Source organism: Ambystoma mexicanum, chromosome 3q (assembly GCF_040938575.1).
Source record: "Ambystoma mexicanum isolate Mex_15411 chromosome 3q, UKY_AmexF1_1, whole genome shotgun sequence".
NCBI classification, from domain to species: Eukaryota; Metazoa; Chordata; class Amphibia; order Caudata; family Ambystomatidae; genus Ambystoma; species Ambystoma mexicanum.
The window spans coordinates 189,445,769-189,467,080 of NC_090926.1; the positions used below are offsets into that span (position 1 = coordinate 189,445,769).

The window sequence follows — 21,312 nt, forward strand, 5'->3', positions numbered from 1 at the left end:
TTCCAGTTCTTCTTCCCATTTGTGTGTGATCCTATCTCTTTGCGCTTTTAGCGCTATAAAGTGGCCCCTCGTCACCGCTTTGAAGGCTTCCCATGTTGTACTTGGGGAGATTTCCGGGGAGTTATTGTCCTCGAAGTATTCCTCAATTTTTTCTCTGATGGATTCTTTTGCCACTGGATCTTGTATCACCTCTCTGGGGAGGGTCCATCTCCATAGGTTCGATTTTTTCGTGAATTTTGGGATTGTGATCCACACCGGGGCGTGGTCTGAGAGTGAGATATGGCCTTTTTCGATGTCCTGTATTTCCCCCACTAGGGTCCCCGTTGCCCATATGTAGTCTATTCTGGAGCTTGAGTTGTGTACATGCGAGTGGTAGGTGTATCCTTTAGTCGTTCCCTTGAGTCTTCTCCAGACGTCCTCCAGGGCTAAGTTGTGCATTGCTTTCTTCAGCGCCGGCGATGGGGTCCCCTGCTGGTTGCCCTTAGGGTTTGATCGGTCTTCCGTGTTGTTCCATGCCAGGTTAAAGTCTCCGGTCAGGACTATATCCCCCTCCGCGAAGGATTCTAATTTGTTTATTGTGTCTTTGATGAATCCCTCCTGGCCTGTGTTAGGCGCATACAAGGTGGCTATTGTTAGTTGACGGTTGTCGATCTGGGCCTTTGCGAATACATATCGCCCTTCCTTGTCTGTTTGCGTCTCTTTGATTTTAACTTGTAGGTGGTTTGCGAAAGCAAGAAGTACTCCTTTCTTTTTCTCTTCATCGTTTGATTGTAGGATTAAGTTGTAGCCTTTTATCTTGAACTGCCCTCTCCTTTTTTTTTTTGTATGTGCGTTTCTTGGAGCGAGATTATGTCGTATTTGTCTTTGTGCAGAAAGTGTTCTATTTTCTTGCGTTTCACTGGTGAATTCAGCCCTCTAACATTGTACGTTAAGATTTTCAGCCCCATTCCTTTAGGTCAATCTGTATTTCCATTTTGTTTCCGCCTCGTGGGACTGTGTTATGTGTGTTAATACCGGTGTTGGAGTTTCTCCCCCTTCGAACTTTCCCTTCCCCTTTCCCCCCATCCCTCCTCCCCTCTCCCTCCCTCTTCCCCCCAACTTTGTCCCTGAGGAGGGCACTGGGCCCTATGGTTGCTCCGGCGTGGTGCCTTTGCTCCATGCCCTCTAACTTCTCAGGGGTAACGGTTCGCAGGGGGTCCTAAACCCTGCTTGTGTTGTGGATTCCATGGCCTGCCCCCGGCTCGGCCGCGCTCAAGACCACCCTCTGTCCTGAGCCTCTCGTCCTTATGGTTATTGCCTTCCCTCTAGGTGCGCCCTGTCTCGTGTAGATTGTTTCTGGAGGCTTAGCGATCATCTGGTTTCCGGGATTGAAGTCTCGTTTTCCTTTTCTCCATTTGCCACCCCTTCGGTTGTCTCCTTTGTCTTCGGGGTTCGCTATCATTCGGCTTCTCTGATTCCTGGTCTCCCAGTATTTTAAGGCCTTCTTCGCAGGTTGTTATTCGGTGTTGTCTTTCTTCCCATGAGAATAGGAGGCCGAATGGGAAAGTCCATTTATATCGAATTTGTTTTTCGGAGAGGATTTTCGTTATCTGGCTCATTTCTCTTCTTTTTCTTAGCGTTGATTGGGCGAGGTCTTGGTATAGCTGAATTTCCTTTCCGTTCATTCTTATTTGCCCCGTAGTTCTGGCCCTCCTTAGGATTTGTTCTTTTTGAGTATATCTGGTCATGGCCACTAGTACGTCTCTTGGGCGGGATCCGGGCTCTCCTGTTCTGCGGGGACCTACTCTGTGTATTCTGTCGATTTGGATGTCTTCCTCGGTTCCCTCCTGTAGGATTTCTTGGAACACTTGTTGTGCTGCCGTACGGAGGTCTTTATCTTCTACTGTTTCCGCCATATTTTTAATTCTGATGTTCGATCTTCTCGATCTGTTCTCCAGATCCTCGCATTGGGATTCCAGTTCCAGCGCCAAGCGTGCGAGTCTGTCTTGTGCTTCCGCTTGTTGTAGTGCTTCCTCGTCTATGTTCTGGACCGTCCTTTCTAAATTGTCTGTTCTCTCTCCGAGGTCTTTTATGTCCTTTTTTAATTCTTGAATTGCTTGTTTCATTTCGCCTTTCATATTGTCAAATTGCGCCTGGGTAGATGCGATGAACTGGTCCTGAAGTTCCTTGAACCAGGATTTCATATCGTCCCTCGAGGCCATATCTGCCTTTTCTATCTGTTCTGGAGGGTCGCCTGCTTTGTTTTTCTGTTTGTTCGAGCTCTTGGGGATCTTGTTCCCTATTCCCCAGATTTGGGTCAGGTCTTGGTCTTGCCTGGGCCCGGCTTTCTCCGCCCCCGTAGATTGTGGCCCACCCTTCGTTTTGATTTTTGACATGTGTTTGGGCCTTTTCGCTTGGGTTTCTTCTCGATGTTCTCTCTTCGGATTTAGCGGGATTTTGGCTAGCTTCTGTGGTTTTTCAATTTTGGGTTGGTGCGTTGGCTCTTTTGAGGATCTTTATTGGGCTTACGGTTCTCTTCTGGGGGTTTCGGTTCTCCTTTTGGTTCCCTTATCTCCTGTTCGTTTATTGGGGATCCGTGTTAGTGGTATCCTGAGGGCTTTTGCGTGTTTCCCTCGAGAGTCCTGCTTCGATCCCCAGTTTTAAATTCCTTGCTGAGTTGCCCTCCTCTTACTATATGGTCCTCTTTGTGCTGTTTGTCGTTGCCCAGGCCGTTTCCTGTTTTTGTGTTCGGAGGGTATGGGTCTGCCGCTATTGTTCTGGAGACCCCCAGCCCCCGGCCCCTCGGACCTGTTGTGGCGCAGGGTTAAATGTCCGCTTCCTGTTTGAGGGGGGGTGCGTTCTTTCGTTTTCTTCCGCTCAGGTTGTCGGGTGGGGGAGGGGGGGGGGTCCTCGCCGCCAAAATCTACTGTGGGGATGTCTCCTTCCCGCTTGCCCTCCGTTCTTCCCCCCGCCTCGTACCTTTCATCCGTTGTTGCTTCTGCGGGCTTGCCGACCGTCTTTTTCCCGCTTCTGGCTTCCGTTTTCTTTCCGGGGATCGCTTCGCGTGCTGAGCGGGGGCGGCTCTCTCCGTCTGGTCCCGTTCTTCTTGCGGCTTCTTTCCTCCGGCTTGGGGTTCCCTCGATCTGCCCGATCTGCTGCTCACTGCTGGCGTCGGGCCCGGGGTGGCAGCGCGATTCCCGGCTCCGTAGTGTGGAGGGGCGGGTCTGGTCCTGTGCTCGCTCTCGTTCTGCCTCCGGCGCTCTTCGAGGGAGATTGTTCCTTTTTCCTCCCAGTCTGGGGGGAGACGCTTCTCAGCGGCTCGGTGGGTGCTCAAATTGAGGTGCTTTTTTGTTGCGGCCCGGGCCGGGGGACGGAGCTACGCTCACGCACGTCTGCTCGGCTCGGCCGCCATCTTGGAATTCCTGTTTCTTTTTTAAACATCTTTATTTAATAGGTGCTCGACAGGGTAAAAAAGCACACACTTCAATAGCAATACAAGGCATAATGAATGGTGATCAATCATTTCCGGGTTACTCTACAAAGCAACAATGAAACGGTATCCAGACGGAGAGTGGTAGTTTTTTGATTGCGACATGCTGTAAGTCAAGTTCAGGATGGGTTGAGGGGATACTGTGCCTCTTTGCCCATCGGCAGCGAGTGTTTGCAAGTAAGAAAGGAAGGGGGGCGAGATATCTGGTGGCACGCAGCTGGTTGGTTGTAGCGAGATTCAGCGCTGCTCCACCTCAGATGTCCAAATGACATCACAAAGCCAATGTTCAACAGCAGGGATGGCAGGCCTGAGCCATAACAACAAAATGCGGCGCACAGCGAGGATCATGCAGAGGCTGGCAAGTTTGTGGCTAGCACCCTGTAAAGATTGGCTGGAGACAGGTAAGTTTGATCCAAGTTCTTTATTAAACAAGCGGACCCACCATCGACCAGCTGGGAAACTGTCAAGTGCCTGAATGCCGTGTTCGAGTTTCACGATCTTCATAGAACCTACAACGTAGCTTGTGAAACTCGAATGCAGAGCAAATGTAAACAAACACCATTAATGGACTAAACACAGATCATTACATATCTCCCTCCCCAGAACAGAAAGCTAAAACCCAACAAGAAGAATAACAAAATGTAACATGTACGAATAACAAGAACTAAATGAATTACATACATGAAGTTTTCACTGAACAAAATCCTTCAACCAACTTGGTTTACATGCAAGTCTCTTTACATCACTACTGTTGGTCACTCTAGAACATGTACTTGCGTTATCCCTTTCCCCTTCATCACATGTTATTTGCTCATTACTCACACCCTGAGCTTACTCACAATCTTCACCCCTCAGTCTCAGCTCTTGCCAACCTCCCCTGAGACCACACTTCACCTCCATCCAAAATTATAACTCTTCCTCGCACCGCAGCAATCCTCTTTGGTCCAATAAATCTACTGTCCATACACTTCTGCGAAGACATGGGGTTCTTCACTAACACCCAGTTTCCAACTTTGCACTCTACTCTTCACACACTCTCTCCTATCAAACGACTCTTTATTGATTCTCTGTCCCTGTTCTATAAATCTCACAATAGCGTTTCTATCCACCACAACTGCTCTTGCCAATCCCAACCAACCAGGACAAAACTTAGTTCCTGGCTCCCTACCTTTGAGTGACACAAAGGGAGACACTTTAGTAATGGAATGGGGAGTGGTTAGTTAACTCCACATCATGTGGTTTAATACATCTCTCCAGGACTGATCCGTACTCCTCGCAATCTGAATACCTCCCTTGATATACCTGCTGACCCTCTCAACCAATCCATGTGCCCTTGGATGATACAGTGCTGTTCTAATGTGTTTAATGCTGTATCCCTCCAAAAACGTCCTCATAAACAGAGATACAAATTGCACACCATTGTCAGAAACCAATTCGGAAGGACAACCCTCCCTGAGGAAAACCCTTTCCAAGATAGAAACCAAATCCATAGCGCCCATTTCCCTGGATGCTTCCCACTCCACCAATTTGGAATGAAAATCAACAAGAACAAAAATGTATTTGAATCCGTCTCCTAAACCCGCCACAGGTCCCAAAATATCCACAGCTAATTTCTGCCACGGTTGAACTGGCACCGAATTAGGAGTCAAAGGTACTTCTCGCACAACCTTATTCTTCTCACTCAATTGACATGCATTACAAAGTTTTACAAAATCTTCAGCCATTCTATCCATCCTGGGCCACCAGTAACTATGTCTCACTCTCCTCTTGGTAGCTCCCTCACCCAGATGTCCCAACTCCAACAAACTTCTTCACTCCTTCTGGTGGAACAATGCAGCTCCCCCTTCTTAACCTGTTTCCCACCATACTCAAGTCATCTCTTATTTCCCACCAGATCTCAAACCTCTTCAAGAATCTCCTTGTCAGGCCACCCATCCACAGTCCACTGCTTGATAAATTCAAGGTCTTGATCTACAAGCTGTGCCTGTTCCCATTACTTACGGTTCACACTTACTAGCTCAGCAACAACACACTCTTCACAATCCTGAGCTTGCGCTGGTTGACTCTGTTCCACAGGCAATCTTGACAGACAATCTGCCACTAAGTTCTTTTTTTCCCGGCAAATAGGTAACATCAAAGTTATACAACTGAAGACCGAGACCCCACCTGCTTATCCTTGGCGATCCCACAGCCCATCTACCACTATCAAACAACTGTGCTAAGGGTTTGTGGTCTGACCGCACAATGAACCTTCTTCTCCACAGAAAGTATTTAAAATGATTGACGGCCCAAAACGTAGCTAACGCTTCTCGCTCTATAACTGAATAATTTTCCTCAGCTCCTTTGAGAGTCCTGGAGGCAAATGCTATAACTCTCTCGACCTTATTAGCATCATACTGTATTAACGTGACTCCTAACCACAGCATGCTGGCGTCAACTACTAGTACCGTTCGGTCCTTGGCATCAAATTTCCCAATGGAGGGAGCTTGTACAATTCCTTGTTTAATTTTATCAAATGCTTCTTCACATTGCGTGGACCACTGAAACTTCACCCCTTTTTTTTAATAAAGCCCTTATAGGAGTAGAAATGCTAGCAAAATCCCTCACAAATTTATGATAATACTCTGCCAACCCAAGCCAAGGAACGACCTAACTCGGTCTTTATCAGAAGGACATGGTGCGCTCTCAACAGCATCCACGAGACGAGACTCAATTTAGGCTTGATACCTTTACTTAACACAGCATGGCCTAGGTACTCAACACTGTCCACAGACAGTTTACATTTGTTCCTCCTTACTGTCAGTCCAGCTTCACTCAACCTTGACAGTACAACTCTCAATAGATTGTCATGTCCCTCACTAGACTTAGAAAATACCAAAATATCATCTTGGAAGATGATCACATTCGGAACACCATCTATCACCATTTCCATCACTCTCTGAAAGACCACAGACGCTGATGCTAAGTCAGATGTTGACATCCTTCTGAATGTGGAACATGGTGGTATGCTTGTGACAAGTCAATTACTGAAAAGATATTCGCCTTGCTTAAAGTAGCCAGTTTTTCACCGATTATGGGCAGAGGATGACAATCTACCAATATGTTCTTATTGAGGTCTCTTAAGTCCATGCATAGTCTTTAGTCACAGGCTTTAGTAGCTACGACAACTGGCGACAACCATTCTGATCCTTCTACTGTTTCTATAATTCCTCTCTGGAGTAAAGCTTCAATCTCTGCTTTCGCTTTGTCTTTAAGGTTCTGTGGAACAAGTCTGACTTTATGTACTTTTGGGATAGCACCCTTCTTTAACTTGATTTCATGCACATAGCCTTTCAGCTCCCTAGATCTTCTGTAAACACGTTCGGGAACGCCTTTTCCCACTGATCTCTCACTTCTGCAATCGTGACCGGGAACTCCGCATTAGCCTGTATTCGTATCCCCAGCTTCTTCTGCTCACTCCATCCTAACAGCGATGACCCTTCTCTGGTAACGAATATTTCAGCTTTGCAACTTCTTCCCTTAAACTTGATAGTGGGAGGGCACTTTTCTAGTATATCTATCTTGATGCTGCCGTATGCATAGGGTTCAATATCAGGTTGCTTCAGATGCTCCATCTTGCCATTCGCACAGTTTTCGAATGTCTGCCTAGACATTATTGTCCCCGGGGAACAACTGTCCACTTTCATGGTGACAACTCTGCCATTTACCATAAAGACGTCAACAGGCCCTTTCTCTCCACTTGACACGTCTCCAGTTTCCAGAACATGTTTAACTTGTTGAATCTCTACCACACTCTTCTTGTTCTGGACATCTTACATTTGTCTCTGTTTTCTACTGAAGAGTTTTCCCTGCAAACTCTGGCAAAATTCCCTTTCCTCTTGCACTTAAGGCAATTTTTCCCAGTCTTGAACTTCTTGCCGCTCCTGACGGCTGCAACTTCATTGACATGTTTGTCTGGCTTCATACTTGCCATATACATGGACGTTTCTTCCATTCCCCTTGCCACTTCTACTGCGTGTTCCAGAGTTGACTCCTTTGATAGTAGCTTTTCTTGTACCGTAGTGTTGGTGGTGCATCGCACAAGTTGATCACGAATAAGCGAATCTGTCAAAGGTCCAAACTCACAGGAGTGACTCAGGGTTCGTAATGCGGCTATGAATGTTTCAACTGGTTCTTGCAACTCTTGGCCTCTCAAAGAACTTATGTCTCTCGAAAGTGACATTTTTCCTTGGCTCAAAGTGCAACTGCAATTTCCTGATCGCCACTGAGAACTGATCTTTGTCCCCCTTGTCCTATCTCCGTAGGTTCTGACAAACCATCAAAGACTGTGTGTCCTTCAGTCCCCAAATTGTGCGATAATATTGCCTCCTTCCTGGCTGGAGCAAACTTATCCCCCCCAATAGCAATCAAATAAGTGTCAAACAATTTCTTCCATTGGTCCCATCTGATGAGTGGTGTACCAGGTTCTGTTAGAAAGGGTGGCGGAGGAGACATATTAGCTGCTGCCATTATTGCCTGTTGAACAACTTATGTTTAACCTTTGAATCCTTGGTTTAACTTGCAATCAAACAGGTTGTTGCTGCACAGATGCAGTCTGTCTGCTTTTGGTGTCTTTTGTTATGTTTTCTGTTATAAATCTACTAACCTCTATAAATGTTCTCCTCGCTTTTGGCCTTTCTTGCCTCAATATTGTTGCAGTTCTGGAGAGGCTAAATGCTCTGAAATGAAGATACTGGTTACGTGACTAGACCAGCCCACGGAAGTCCAGGAATGATGGGCAGTTCTCTTACCCTGATTTTGTTGCTCGCTGCAACGCCCAGGGGGAAGGGCGGAACAGCTAATGTGTTCCGGGCAGTGAGCAGATGCACTGTATAACGGCTCCTCTACACGCCGCTTGTAACGTTTATTAGGATCCAGATGCAGGACCTTCCTGCTAGCATAATTTGCAGCCGGCCGCTGCATCTTCTCAGGGAAAGGCAGAGCGGCCCCTTCTTCGTGAGGCTTCTTTCCTGTTCCCTGCAGCCACCGACTCCGTGGCTCTGATGGCAGGAACCAAGATGTGGCGGGCCCGCCTGGGCTCCTCGTCGCAAATGTAAAGGTTGGCTGTAGACAGGTAAGTTTGATCCAAGTTCTTTATTAAACAAGCGGGCTCACCATCGACCAGCTGGCAAACCGTCAACTGCCTGAATGCCGTGTTCGGGTTTCAGGAGCTTCATAGAACCTACAACATAGCTCATGAAACTCAAACGCGGAGCAAATGTAAACAAATACCATTAATGGAATAAACACAGATCATTACACACCCCTAAGAGCAGAGAAACCATGGAATAAGCAGGTCTTGGAGTGGGCATTCTACCGTTTTGGACACAGCAGAACAAACCCCCACCCAATACCTAGAGAGTCTGGGACAATCCCACAGCATACAAAGGTAACCTGCTCCGTCCATGCAGCATCTAGGGCAGCGGGGCGCGTAGTCATGAAACATAGAATGCAGCTTGGCTGGGGTATAGTGGAATCTGTGCAGCACCTTGAATTGAATTAGTCGAAACCTGGCATTGAGGGAGACCTCACGGGTACGGGTGCACATAGTCTCCCAGTCTTCGTCAGTGATATTAATTCCCAGTTCCCTGCCACCATGTCTCCCGTAGTTTAGTGAGCGGTTTATCCGCTTTGTCATGTAATAACTTGTACAGCTTGGATACAACACTGTCCGGGACCGCGCTACCTATTACCAACGCCAAGAGGGGCTCGTCCAGGAGGAGTGAGGGGAACTCCCTCCACATCTTTTTGACTGCACGACGGAGCCCAGCATAGTGTAGCCACCGGGATGTCTGCACACTGGAGGGGTTGGATAGGTCAGGCCACGATAAGGAGCCCATGTCATGCATGTCGCTTAGTGTGGAGTAGCCGTCCACCGCCCCAGGCTGCGGCCACTGCACCACTTATTTTAGGGGTTCCAGGAATAAAGTTCCGAAGGAGTAGGTCTCTATGAAATGGATAAAGTTTGCCAATCGATTTCCCTATTTTATCCCACGCCAGCGCTGCAACAGCTGCCAGACTGGGTGCCCCAGGGTCCTTCACAGACGGGGTAACACGAGAGAGGGAAGGTCTCGGGTCCCGGTTGCAAATCGTTCAATTTTGACATGCGGGAGCGAGGGGTCATTGGCAAACCAATACACGCATATTGAGCTTGGGACTCCAACCAATATTTTACAAAGTCAGGGGCCAAAAGGCCTGCCTGATTGTATGGCCTCGTGAGTGTGGACCATTTCAGTCTCACCGCTCCGGCATGCCAGGAATCCCAGTTCATCAATCCATGCAGTACCGGGCCATATTGGCACGTTCGAAAACCTGTAAAGTAATTGTGGGAGTGTTCTCATTTTCAGAAGGGACACCCTGCCCATAAGACTGATGGGAAGCTTCGCCAAGGTACGTAACTTAGTCTTAAGCTGGTATAAATAGGAACCATAATTTTGAGCGAATAGCAAACCCTGTTGCCTCGAGATTATAATTCCCAGGTCCTTACCCTCGGTAGGGGACCAAGTGAATCCCATGACATCAGAAGAAGCTATAGTAAAGTCGGTGAGAGTAAAAAGCTCGGACTTAGTACAGTTAACCCGTAGCCCAGAGAGCAGTCCAAGCCGGTGCACTAAAATAGGCGCAAAATTCTGTTCATAGTCCCTAACATATATTAACGAGTTGTTTGCGTAAAGGGAAATAATCTCGGGGCAGTGAGTCGTACACATCTGTGTGCATGTTTCGATCGCAGCAAATCAGCTAATGGCTCAATAACTAGTGCAAATATAAGTGGGGAAAGCGGGCAGCCCTGACTGGTCCCCCCTGCATATGTCGAATACGGCGGAGACTCCCGTTAGTGCTAACCCTAGCCACTGGCTGGAGCAATCGTATCCATGAGATGAAACCAGGGCCAAAATTGCATTTATCAAGGACTGCCCAGAGAAACTGCCAGGGTACTGAGTCAAAGGCCTTTTGGACGTCTAATAACGCTGCGACTGCTCTGACCTCCCGGTCAATTAGGGCAAGGATATTAAAAAGCCGCTGCAGGTTGAGAGCAGTGGAGCAACCCTGGACGAACCCAGACTGGTCCGGGTGCACAAGGTGAGGCATACAGGGGGCGAGCCTAAGGGCTAGTACTTAAGCAACTATTTTGACGTCACTATTGATAAGGGAAAGAGGGCAGCATGAGCCACATTGCATTGGAGGCTTACTGGGCTTGAGGAGTACTGTAATGACAGCTTCTTGGAGTGTGGGGGTAGCACACCATTCGCACATGCCTCAGCCCATAGGGCAGACAGATTGGGTATGAGGAGGGATTTATAGCATTTCTAGAAGTCCATGGACAGGCTGTCCGGGACCGGGAGCCATGCCAGAGGGCAAGGCGTCGATGGGGCGTTCTATTTCCACTGCGTCAATCGGCAGGACGAGGGGGACTTGAATTATCTGAAAGAATCGAAAGCGGCAGTCCATCCAAGAACTCAGCCACTTCCAGATTAGGCGCCTCAACTCCTCTGGCATAAAGTGTCGTGTAGAAAGAGTGGAACACTTTGTTAATCCCTTTCTCGGTAGGAACTAAGATCCCCACTGGGTCCTCAATAACTGAGATGTGTCACCCCCCTCTACTCTTCGCACCAGTCTGGACAGCAACCTGCCGGGACACTCCCCCTCACCATATTGCCTGGCCAAGCCGGGGGCATCAAGGAACCTGTGTTCCCTGTCAGAGTGTTCTCTAAAGTCGTCCAAAAGGCTTTTGATTTTGCCAGTGTGGTTGGGTCGGAACAAGCAGCATGCTGCTCCTCGAGTTGCTTAAGGGAGACCTCGCATTCCCGTATGTTTCGGCGGATTGCCCTGAGAATTCCTGACTCCTTAGCAAGGGCCATGCCACGAATATATGCTTTGAAGGCCTCCCAGAGGGTGGCAAGAGAATCTACTGTGCCAGTATTTATCTTAAAGTAATCGCTAACACTCGTCCCAATCTGGGTTTTAAACATAGTGTCTGTAAGTGCTTGAGGTTTAAGCCTACACAAGCGCCTGGGGGATTGCATATCGCCCCAAGTGATTTCTAGGGTAATCGGGGAATAATCAGAGTACGTTCTAGGAGTATATCTGCATCTGTTACAGGGCCTATTAGAGTACCAGAAACCTGCCACTGATCGATTCTGGAGTGCGAGTCGTGGACTGTAGAGTAAAACGTGCATCTGCAAGTCCGAGGGTGGAGTCGTCTTCAAATGTCCTCAACTCCAAGGTCGGATTGTCTATCAAGTATAGTCCAGGCAGACCTGGTCAACTGCCTGGCCCTGCTCCCAGATATGTTCATGTCAATATCTAGAATGGTGTTAAAATCTCCGCCCCACAGAATGGGAATCTGGGTACAGTGCCTACAGGTCAGCCATCTGGGTGTAAAATTCAGGGTCATCAACATTAGGCCCATAGATGTTAAGCAAAACAACCTCTAATCCAGTGAGCGCTCCATGCTTTAGCACATACCTTCCCAGTGCGTCAATAATGATTTGTGAATTAGGATCATGACGCCTCGGCTTTTTGTGGAGTATTGTGTGTAATATCGCTGTGATCCCCAACTCTTGGCAAACCTGTTAAAACTGGCCGTAAGTACACGCGTTTTCTGCAAAAAGAAAATGCAAGCCTTATGGTTTTCTGCGTGCAACCTTCACATTTTGACGTGGTGTCCCAGCCCCCTGATGTTACAGCTCATGCACCTTAGTGTATTATCTGCCATCAGGTCATTGCTAGTGGTAAGTAGTGCACCCTTTGTAGGTGGCCTGCGAGTTCCCTGTAAGGTGTACTTTGTTGGTTGCGTGCCCAGGAGTAGCCCTGTCGGGCAATTTCATTTCAACCCCCGCACTCCCCACCTCCTCATAGCCCCATCCCCTCCCAATCAGAGGGGTGAATTCCCCAGAACTGCAGAACCTAGAATATAAGCAACTTCGCATGGGGGGGCTGTTCGCACCAGACAGCCCAGTCTGCCGCTTATCGGGGCAGACTATAACAAGCCTTAAGTGCAATATAGCTTGCTTGTAGTATCATCTCTAGAAGAGAGTGGCAACTAGCACCCATGACAAGTACGGAAGGTAATAACCTGCGACAAGCAATGCTGTGTAATAGCAAATAACATCATTAACCAGCAGGAGTAGAGACATGGCCGGTCTGACGGGGGACGTAACCCAGAGGTGTGATGAATAACCAGCGTAAAGTGTACATTGGAGTGCTATACGTGCCATAGTAGGATGGGAGCGACCGCTGGCATCCGGGTACAACCACAATAGGAAATGATATGTCCCATGTCGGTATCTCCTCCATGTCATTTATTGTTGGCAATTTGTGCCGTATGAGTCAGGTTTATCCGGCGAAGTGCTGGTTGAGGAACTTAATTGCCTCCCCTGGGATTGTGAAGAAATACACTCTATCCAAGTGTTCTACTCTTAATTTGGCAGGGAACAAAATTGCGTAACTGACACCAAGGTCACGCAGTCTTCTAACAGCCATGAAGGTTTTCCACTCCTGCTGTACCGCAGTGAAAAAATTTGGATACAGATGGATTCTGCTGGAGCTCCCCCTTGGCCCTGGCCGCCCGTAACAATGCGTCTCTCTCACGGTAGTTTAGGACCCTGGCATAGATTGGGCGCAGAGGCGCACCATGCTTTGGCTTTGTGGTGAGCGCTCGATGGGCGCGTTCTATGGCGAATTGCGGTGAGAGTTTGGAGCTATCTAGTAGTGAAAGAAGAGTGCATTCCACAAAATCCTCCATTGAACCAGTAATGTTATCCTCCGAAACGCCAATTATGCGTATGTTACGACGCAATTGGGACTCCAAATCCTCATTCTTCTTACTAAAAGATTGTACCTGCTTGGTGAGCGCAATCAGGTCTGCTCGGAGTACGCTGACATTGTCCTCAGCCAGCCCCACTCTGGTTTCGACCTCTGTGACACGAGTGTCGGTTTCTCCATTCAAGCCTTTATGGCGCCTATTGTGCCGCTCATATCATCTAATTTCGTATTAAGAGTAGTGAAGTCCATCATCTGTTGCATCTCAGTGTTGCCTCCGTTAGTAGGCTGAGGGGCACGCAGCAGCCATGTCCTCCTCCGCAGGTGTCTTGGTGGTAGGTTTCGTAAACATGTTTATAGAGCTTTGTTTTTTGCCGCCTCCCTTGGCCATGCTTGCGTTGTCCAAGGGATATTGGGTGTATTAGCAGGACAGGATAACGTCAGCCGGATAGGGGTTCAGGGGGTCTGCAGGCATAGTAGTGATGGTGATCAAACCATAAACCCCTCCCCACAACCCCCCCACCCCCGGAGGCCGGGTGAGCGTGCCGCAGCAATGATGCCAAACCGGCGTCTGTTCGATTGCGTACTTTATGGGAGGTAATAGGCGATTATCCAGTAGTATCTGTCTACACTACAGGTCGCAGACAGCCTCTCCCCACCGTTGAGCGGTCAGACCAGGGAGCAGTGGGCCCTCTGCAGGGACATCACATGTGACTATATATATATAGCTGGAACGCCCTAATCAATGTGGCAAGCTCCGCCTAAAGGGCGGCAGTCTTTATGCAAAGAAAGGAGCACGTGGGCTCCCCAGCAGGGGGTCTTTGGAGTTGAGGAGAAGCTAGTACGCCGGACCATGCAGGCACTCACCATACTGTTAATGGTGCTGGAGGGAGGTATCATCCATGGGCACAGCAGGTGTAGTCATGCAAGAGGTGTAGGGACAAGGCACCAGTGTTTTAACTCAAAACGGTATTGCTGTTTTATCTGTGCTCAACGTCCGTGTGCAATATGTCTGGGTGTTGGACGTCTTCGAAAATGGGCTCCCTCTCAACCAGAGCGCACTGGTTGTTGGAATCCACCAGTCTGTGTCAGTCGCTGTGTCCCCTCCCTGCAGCAGGGCACACCGCGATCTGGATGGATGCCGGACCCCCAGAGGGCTTCAGGGCTTCAACACCCCGGTGTAAACATAAGATGGTGCAGGCCTTGGGGGTGGCTCCCACAAAAAATCCCTTTGACGGGTTGCTGCTGTCTTTTGTGTGATAACGATCCTCAGTATATGCCCCGCAGTAGGGATTGGGCGCCCCGATCAGCCATCAGAAGGCCTCACAACCACCCGTCTGTGGTGGTGCCCCCCAGCCCAGAGGCACAAACAGTCCTCAGACGGGGAAGCGGACAGGGTGCCGCCGCAGTGAACAGCGGCGCTGGGCTCGACTACGCGCACCGGCGTGTATCCTGGATGCACGCCGGTGCATCCAGGATATATACCTGGATGCACCGGTAGTGCCTGTAACAAAGGGCTGATAGCTGCAGATTAATTGCACCTACAGTCCCAGGATTTGGTGAGGTGCGAGATATAGTAGTCCGTGCATTCGCCAGCAAGTTAGATGTTCTTCAGTGCACAGGAATTGTTTTGTCTCGATGCAACGTCCGCAGGCTGCAAAGACCCTCGGTCAGGCAGCCATATTACAACTGTGCAACAGTGCACCCGCCCTGTTTCCTGTTCTTCTGATCCCCTTGTGTGCCTATCCAGTGTGAAGTCTGCCCACATGTTGAAGTCCCCACCCAAAATGAGATACCCCTCACAATTACAAAGCACTTATACCAAGGTCTCCCCGAGAAATTTCATCTGCCCCTGGTTGGGGCACAATCAGTTCAGCTGGTCTTGGTCACTACGCTGCCCTCTGTGCACCACTCCCTCCCAACAGAACCCCGGCGTAGGGTTGAGACCCTGCCATTCAACTTATAACACCCGCTATTGCTTGCGTTTGGCTTCCCCTATCTGAGGGACTAAACATTCACTCGGATGCCTCCTGCTAGGGGCTCAGTGCCACCCATTTAATTCTTCATGGGGTACCCAAAATTACTCGGGGCACGCTGTTATAAAGAGTCCCCCAGATCCTTTTCCGTTGTGTCTGTAACATGAGGCCCAACAATCCACCCGGGTTTGTAATCTTAGCTAGGTCATCAAGGAGGGCACACACCCCTTATTACCAGAAGGGGGGCCCACACCTTGCCAGCAGAGCCCGGGGGCAAGGGCTATCGGCTGTGTCCTTTACTGCACAGGAGCCTGCTCAAGTGCCCCCAATTGGAGTCACTGTCAAGGGTTGCTGTCTCCCAGCCCAAGCGCCCCTCCTACCTCAGACGAGATGGAAGCAGGCTATTTTACACCACTCACATGCACCCCCCCCAGTGTGCTTCTCCCTGGCCCGTCGTCCCTGCCAATGGATATGGTGCTCCACTGTGGGAGAGTGGGCGGGGGGTCGCGCCGGGAGGAACAGTGTTTCACAATCGCCTTTGCACCTCCTATACTTGGTCCATAGAGGCCGCTGCTCATTTAGTACCTTGCACGCACTGGGTCCTTTGGATCAATATTCCCCGGTTCGGGCAGTGCCTCCAGATCTCTCAACAGGCCCCAGGCCGCTCCTGCAGCCTGCTGTCGTAGTCCTGCAATGGAGCTCTGCAGCAGGGAAAGTACTTTCACTTTCCCGTGGCTCATTTAAGGTCTGGAATCTCAGAGCCACTGCAACAAAATTGCCCAAAAATCATACCACATGCACCCCAGACCTAGGGTTTTCGAAAATCCAGGTGCTTGCCGTAAGGGGGGGGGGGGGCAGGAAAGGGTGGCTCCTTCCCTATTTCGGCCTGTTGGTCTGGACAGATGTGCTCAAGCTGCTGCCATCAGCTCACCCCCTGGTGGCCTCCACTTTACTCTTTCAAATTCTGGTACTGTCTAGGACTCGGTGATGCTGGTATTTCTGCGAAAGGGCATAAAAACAGAACAGAAGCCAGCAGGCGCTGCGCATGCTATATATACTGACATCGTCGAACCTGAGATGGAACCCTGCAAGGGACATAGTCGACCGCATCAACGCACAATTCCTTCTGCCTTAATTTGTTTTCCAAAGTTGCTAAAGCTGGAAGGGAATATATCCAACGTTGAGGAACACGAGGGACGAACATCCAGTTGAAAGAACGTTACCAGGGGTAAGCAAGTTCTTCATCTAACAATAACCAAAAACCCAATTCTTTAACAAAACTATCTGCGGCCCTCCAATAATTACTAAAATTCCAGAACAAATGTCAATGCTTTTCCCCAAAATTCTTTTAAACTTCTCAATAAATACTCGCCTTTTTCTCGCACACCACAATCACCATACTCAAAACAAATCCACATAAACACGCTTGCACCTATCATTAAAACACAATTACCATGGTTCCTCAATATATCTCATTCCCTCGAGCACAAAGGAGTGCAATGTTTTCCACTACAGCATCTCTCTCTCTCTCTCTCTCTCTCTCTCTCTCTCTCTCTCTCTCTCTCTCTCTCTCTCTCTCTCTCTCTCTCTCTCTCTCTCTCTCTCTCTCTCTCTCTCTTCACTAATACAACACGTTTTACTACAACACTGCTTTTCCCTGACTACAGGAAGCTCTCCTCTCACTACTTTGACTACCAAAAATAAAGTATAAAATGGAAAAAAAGGACTTACAATGTATAACAATTCACCATACATCACACTCCTACGTCAAATATCTCACTTTCATTCGGTTTCAACCACTGTGACTCCATACACCTCTTGCACAAATCAAGAAATTAAAACATAGATTTTCCCCCTCTACTCCCTCGGATTTCTCGCAAAGTGCACTTGCATAAATACATGTCCTTCAAAGCTCTCCAAAGACGTGCCTGCACAGCTGGACCACGGCACCTCGGCTGAGTGAACAGGCAGGTCTTCAATCAATACCGCACCTGTAGGCCATTCTTTGATGTGTATGTAAATTGATCACTTACAGATAGGAGCCGCAGCCGAGTGTGTGTGGCCAGGAAAAACCCCAGCGGAGGACCTGAAAATCACATCACGGGGTCACCAAATGTAGGAAGTAAATGCACTTTGTCAGAAATGCAAGTTTATTGCATGCTGTCGGCCGCAAGGGGTTAGTCGGCCTCGCGAAGCTGAGAACTAGCAGTTCCTTCCAGTGCTCAACAAAGTTGCAGTTTTTACACACATTTGTACAATTTACATAATCGTACATATACCTTTACAAGGTCATCCCTCAAAATACCATTGGCTAACCCTGTACAAGGAAATCTAATCCCTCTACATTCTCAAACCCCATTGGACACATTGACTAAACACAGTCCCCTTTCCCACATGCTTTCTTTCCATAATCAGTCATGACATTCTAAACATAATCTCCTTATTATCTAAAAAAAATAAAATGTATGACATGTTGCATTTGATGGGAAACCTTTAACCCAGTACGTGATGTGCAAGGCTTTTACAAGAACACTTCAAACACGAGGAGGGAGAGAAACAAACACGCATGTTTTTGATCAAGCACTGAACATCTTATCACCCAAGAGGCGCTGGTGTCCCATCTTTACTCCTTCTGCAATACTTCACGTCTTATTTGCGACTGCCATCTCAGATCACACAACCTCCAGCACACATCCGGCTTATCTTCCTAAGAGCCCAAACTAAACCTATAAAACTCCAGCAAAAACTGCTCTCCATCATCCCTTCCATGTTTTTTAACAACTAATCCCAATTTGACTCAACATTTGGCCGGACTTAACAAAAAGACTTTGTGCTCCCAGGGAGATTTGTTCCCCATATCCACAAACCCATCTAATCGTAAACCCACAACCAATGGCACTTCATTTAATCTATCGCCAGCTGCCCAAATGTGGTTTGCTTCATTCCTCCTTCCTTGACCTGCTCATTCAACCCTTCAGGCCATGCAGAGTGCAAGCCACATCTTCTGTGATCTTCATGAAACTCTGCTATGGGGAAACAGTGATCTGCAATATTTCCGTGTACTCCAACGAACCCCATATTTCCCCAATATCCCAGAACATGTCTCACATCTAAACCATTATCGAATCCCACATGTACATTGTTTAGAACTACTGCACCCCTCACAGTGGCTTTCCCCTTACAAACACCTTTATTGTATGCATAAAGCTCTTTGCTTCCCACTCTAAGCACTACACGTTGTACTTTTCAGAATTACATTGTGTCCCCACAACTTCTATTCTGTTGCTACGTGATGCAAATCTGAAATGTATCCAAACTAAACACAAAGTAACACTTATAGTAACATGTATCCCAATCCATTTACCTACACTGAACACATGTTCAATTTGAACATCGCGTCTGTATTGCGTCTAACGTGCCGCACCGTTGTTCTAATATGACATGCGCAACGTGAACCTCTACCTGTTGGGACATAAAAAATGCATCACAACACATGTGATGGTAAGAGGCATGTTACACATCCCATAGAGCATTGCTGAACTATTTGGGGGAATTGGGGGCTGGGCGGCGATGGGTGCTGTAGTTGTAGGGCAAATCATATTGATTTTCTATTTCTTGTTGTTTCACAGAGGCTAGGATAGGGCCTACATGGTGCAGGGGTACAGTGTGCAACTGCACAGTGACTCATCTGAGGCTCAGACAATTAGGGCCCACAGTGGAAAAGACAGCCTTTACTCTTGTTGGGCTCCCCTCACTGCTACTGAGTGCCTCAGTGCAACACACTTTCCATCCCCATACTTTGGCTGTCGTGTGGACTTGGCAGACTGTGCTCTAGGGTACCAACCAGAGCACCTGTGTATCAGGGTGCAGTGGTTTACACCGCATCTATTCCAGAGTGAAGGTAAAAGGTGCAAAGGTGAGCTTTGGTGTATGTACAGGTCCTTCTCCTGAACAGGCACTCGGGAGAGAGCAGTGGGTATTGGCTCCTTCCTTTGCGGCCAAGGTGGCAGCACTCTCTTCACTTGGACTGACCAAACAGGGAGAATCCCTGGACCTCAGTGGGATTTTACTGCTCTGTTTTTCTTTACGTATTGTCAGTGTCGTGTCTGAAAGCTGGGCTTTGTCCTTTGGTGTGGGAAAGGGAAACAGATGGGCACCCGCGAAACAGGCCTACGGCAGACAGTTATTAGGGAGGGTTTGGGGGGGTCTGATTGGACTGCCAGATGCCCGCGCCATGTAAAGTCCCCTTAGAGAGGTTACTGGTCGAATTTTTCATTTCCCCCAAGGGAGGTCCAGTGTTCCCCTGCTCGGACACATCAAAGGGCAGCCATGTCAGGACAAGCAATAAGCTTTTCAGTGTCCAGTGTTTTATTTCCCCAGGTTAGTTTTCACAATGGTAAAACAAGTAATGTAGTACAGTAAGCACTTGCTAACTACAGCAACACTAACACTCTAAAACACTCCATTTTATATGTACATTGAACATATTTTACCTATTTACATTTTCCTCTTTTATTGTTTACCTTCTTACATTTCCATTGCACAATAAAATGTGTGTTAAAATCACGCTGGAGTTTGGGTCCTTGCTTTGTAATAACTGTCACGTGCTGTAAATTGTATGTATTTTGCAACACTCATACGGGCCCTGGGTGGGACCCCTCAAATGGTGTGCTGTTTACATGTGCTTTTAGGAAGGTTAGGGTCTCATTTGGTCCTGTAAAGTTGATCGTGTGAATTGATGTTGTGCCTAATAAGAAATTGCACAAAAGTACTGATTGACGTTTTTTGTCTTCCACAGAGTCCAGATGGGAAAAGGTTAGAAGGTTTATCGAAGCAGCTGGACTGGGATACCAGAAAAATCCAGAGATGGTTTAGAGATCGAAGGAATCAAGATAAGCCTAGTACACTCACAAAGTTTTGTGAAAGCATGTAGGTGTGCAGGTCTCTGTGTTCGCTGTTCTCATCGTAATGTTTATTTTCACCTGATCAGTCAATTGTTGGCATATATATAAATCTTTGGGTGGTGGCAGCAGAGCACATAATTTGAATGCATGTGTTAAATGCTGGTCACTGCTCCATAGCTGACCTACATCTGGGCTTGTCATGCTTTGATAACAGTCAAGTGGTGAATGTATGTGGCATTTGTTGGAATGGCTCAGAGTTATGTTAGAACTCACTTGATCCTTTTGCTTTCCTGAAAAAATATAGCCTGCATTTTGCCTTTCACTTCACCAAAGGCATAATGAACAGTACTGGTGAGAGGGTCGTTTAATCCCCATTTACACAGATTTCAGACTTTCTTGATGTCAGCCACCCATGGGAATTGAACACTTGAAAAATGCTTAACTTCAGGGTGCAGTACTCTTGCATATCGGAACCTTATCTCAAAAGTTAACCTGGTTATTCTAAGCGGTCACCTTGGTCTTTGGTGCCAAATCCAAAAATGTAAGGGGTTTCTGAGAATAACCCAGCTCAATCCAAATTTCACAAGAAGGCATACACTTTAGTGAAATCCCTTTTAATAATTAAAGTATCTGCCTTTGTTCATTGAAAGTGCTGGTACTTGTACATCATTATGGTCATTCACATAGTATATTTAGTCCTCAAAACATCAATTTACACATACAGGTTCACTACATGTTCTAAATGCCATCTGCACCTCTGCAAGCATTGAAAAAAGCAGTCTTTAGTGAGGCAAAGGCTAGTACCAATTATTTCAAAGTTGCTAGTTTCTCATACTGTCATTCTTCTGTGATTCTAACAAATCATAAAGACTTCAAAGAAGCCAAGAATGCATATATTTAGGCACACATTGTTTTTCTGGTTCCAATCATGTCCAGAAGCATCACAAATCTATGATCGCAGATGCTTTCTAATTTCTTTCTGGCCTCTTTCACAAATGAGGTCCTGAATATGATCTAATATATCAGACTACCTCCAGGATTGCAGTATCCAAACTTCACATAATATACATACTGCTTGTATCATTTTACATTAGAATTGTGCATGCGATCTTGAACATGCATTGAGCTCTACAGCCATTGCCACCAGCTTTGTACCAACTTC

The 21,312-nt window shown here is 47.7% G+C and overlaps 1 protein-coding gene across 3 annotated transcripts in view; it reads left to right on the forward strand.

The window, feature by feature from the left end:
• The window catches only part of CERS5 (ceramide synthase 5), a 952,246-nt gene that overhangs the window by 354,928 nt on the left and 576,006 nt on the right, over nucleotides 1-21,312 (forward strand). For all 3 annotated transcript variants that reach the window (XM_069653465.1, XM_069653464.1, XM_069653463.1), the window contains exon 3: nucleotides 20,045-20,175. In XM_069653465.1, the coding sequence (XP_069509566.1) occupies nucleotides 20,045-20,175 (131 nt within the window). The remainder of the gene's footprint in view (nucleotides 1-20,044; nucleotides 20,176-21,312) is intronic.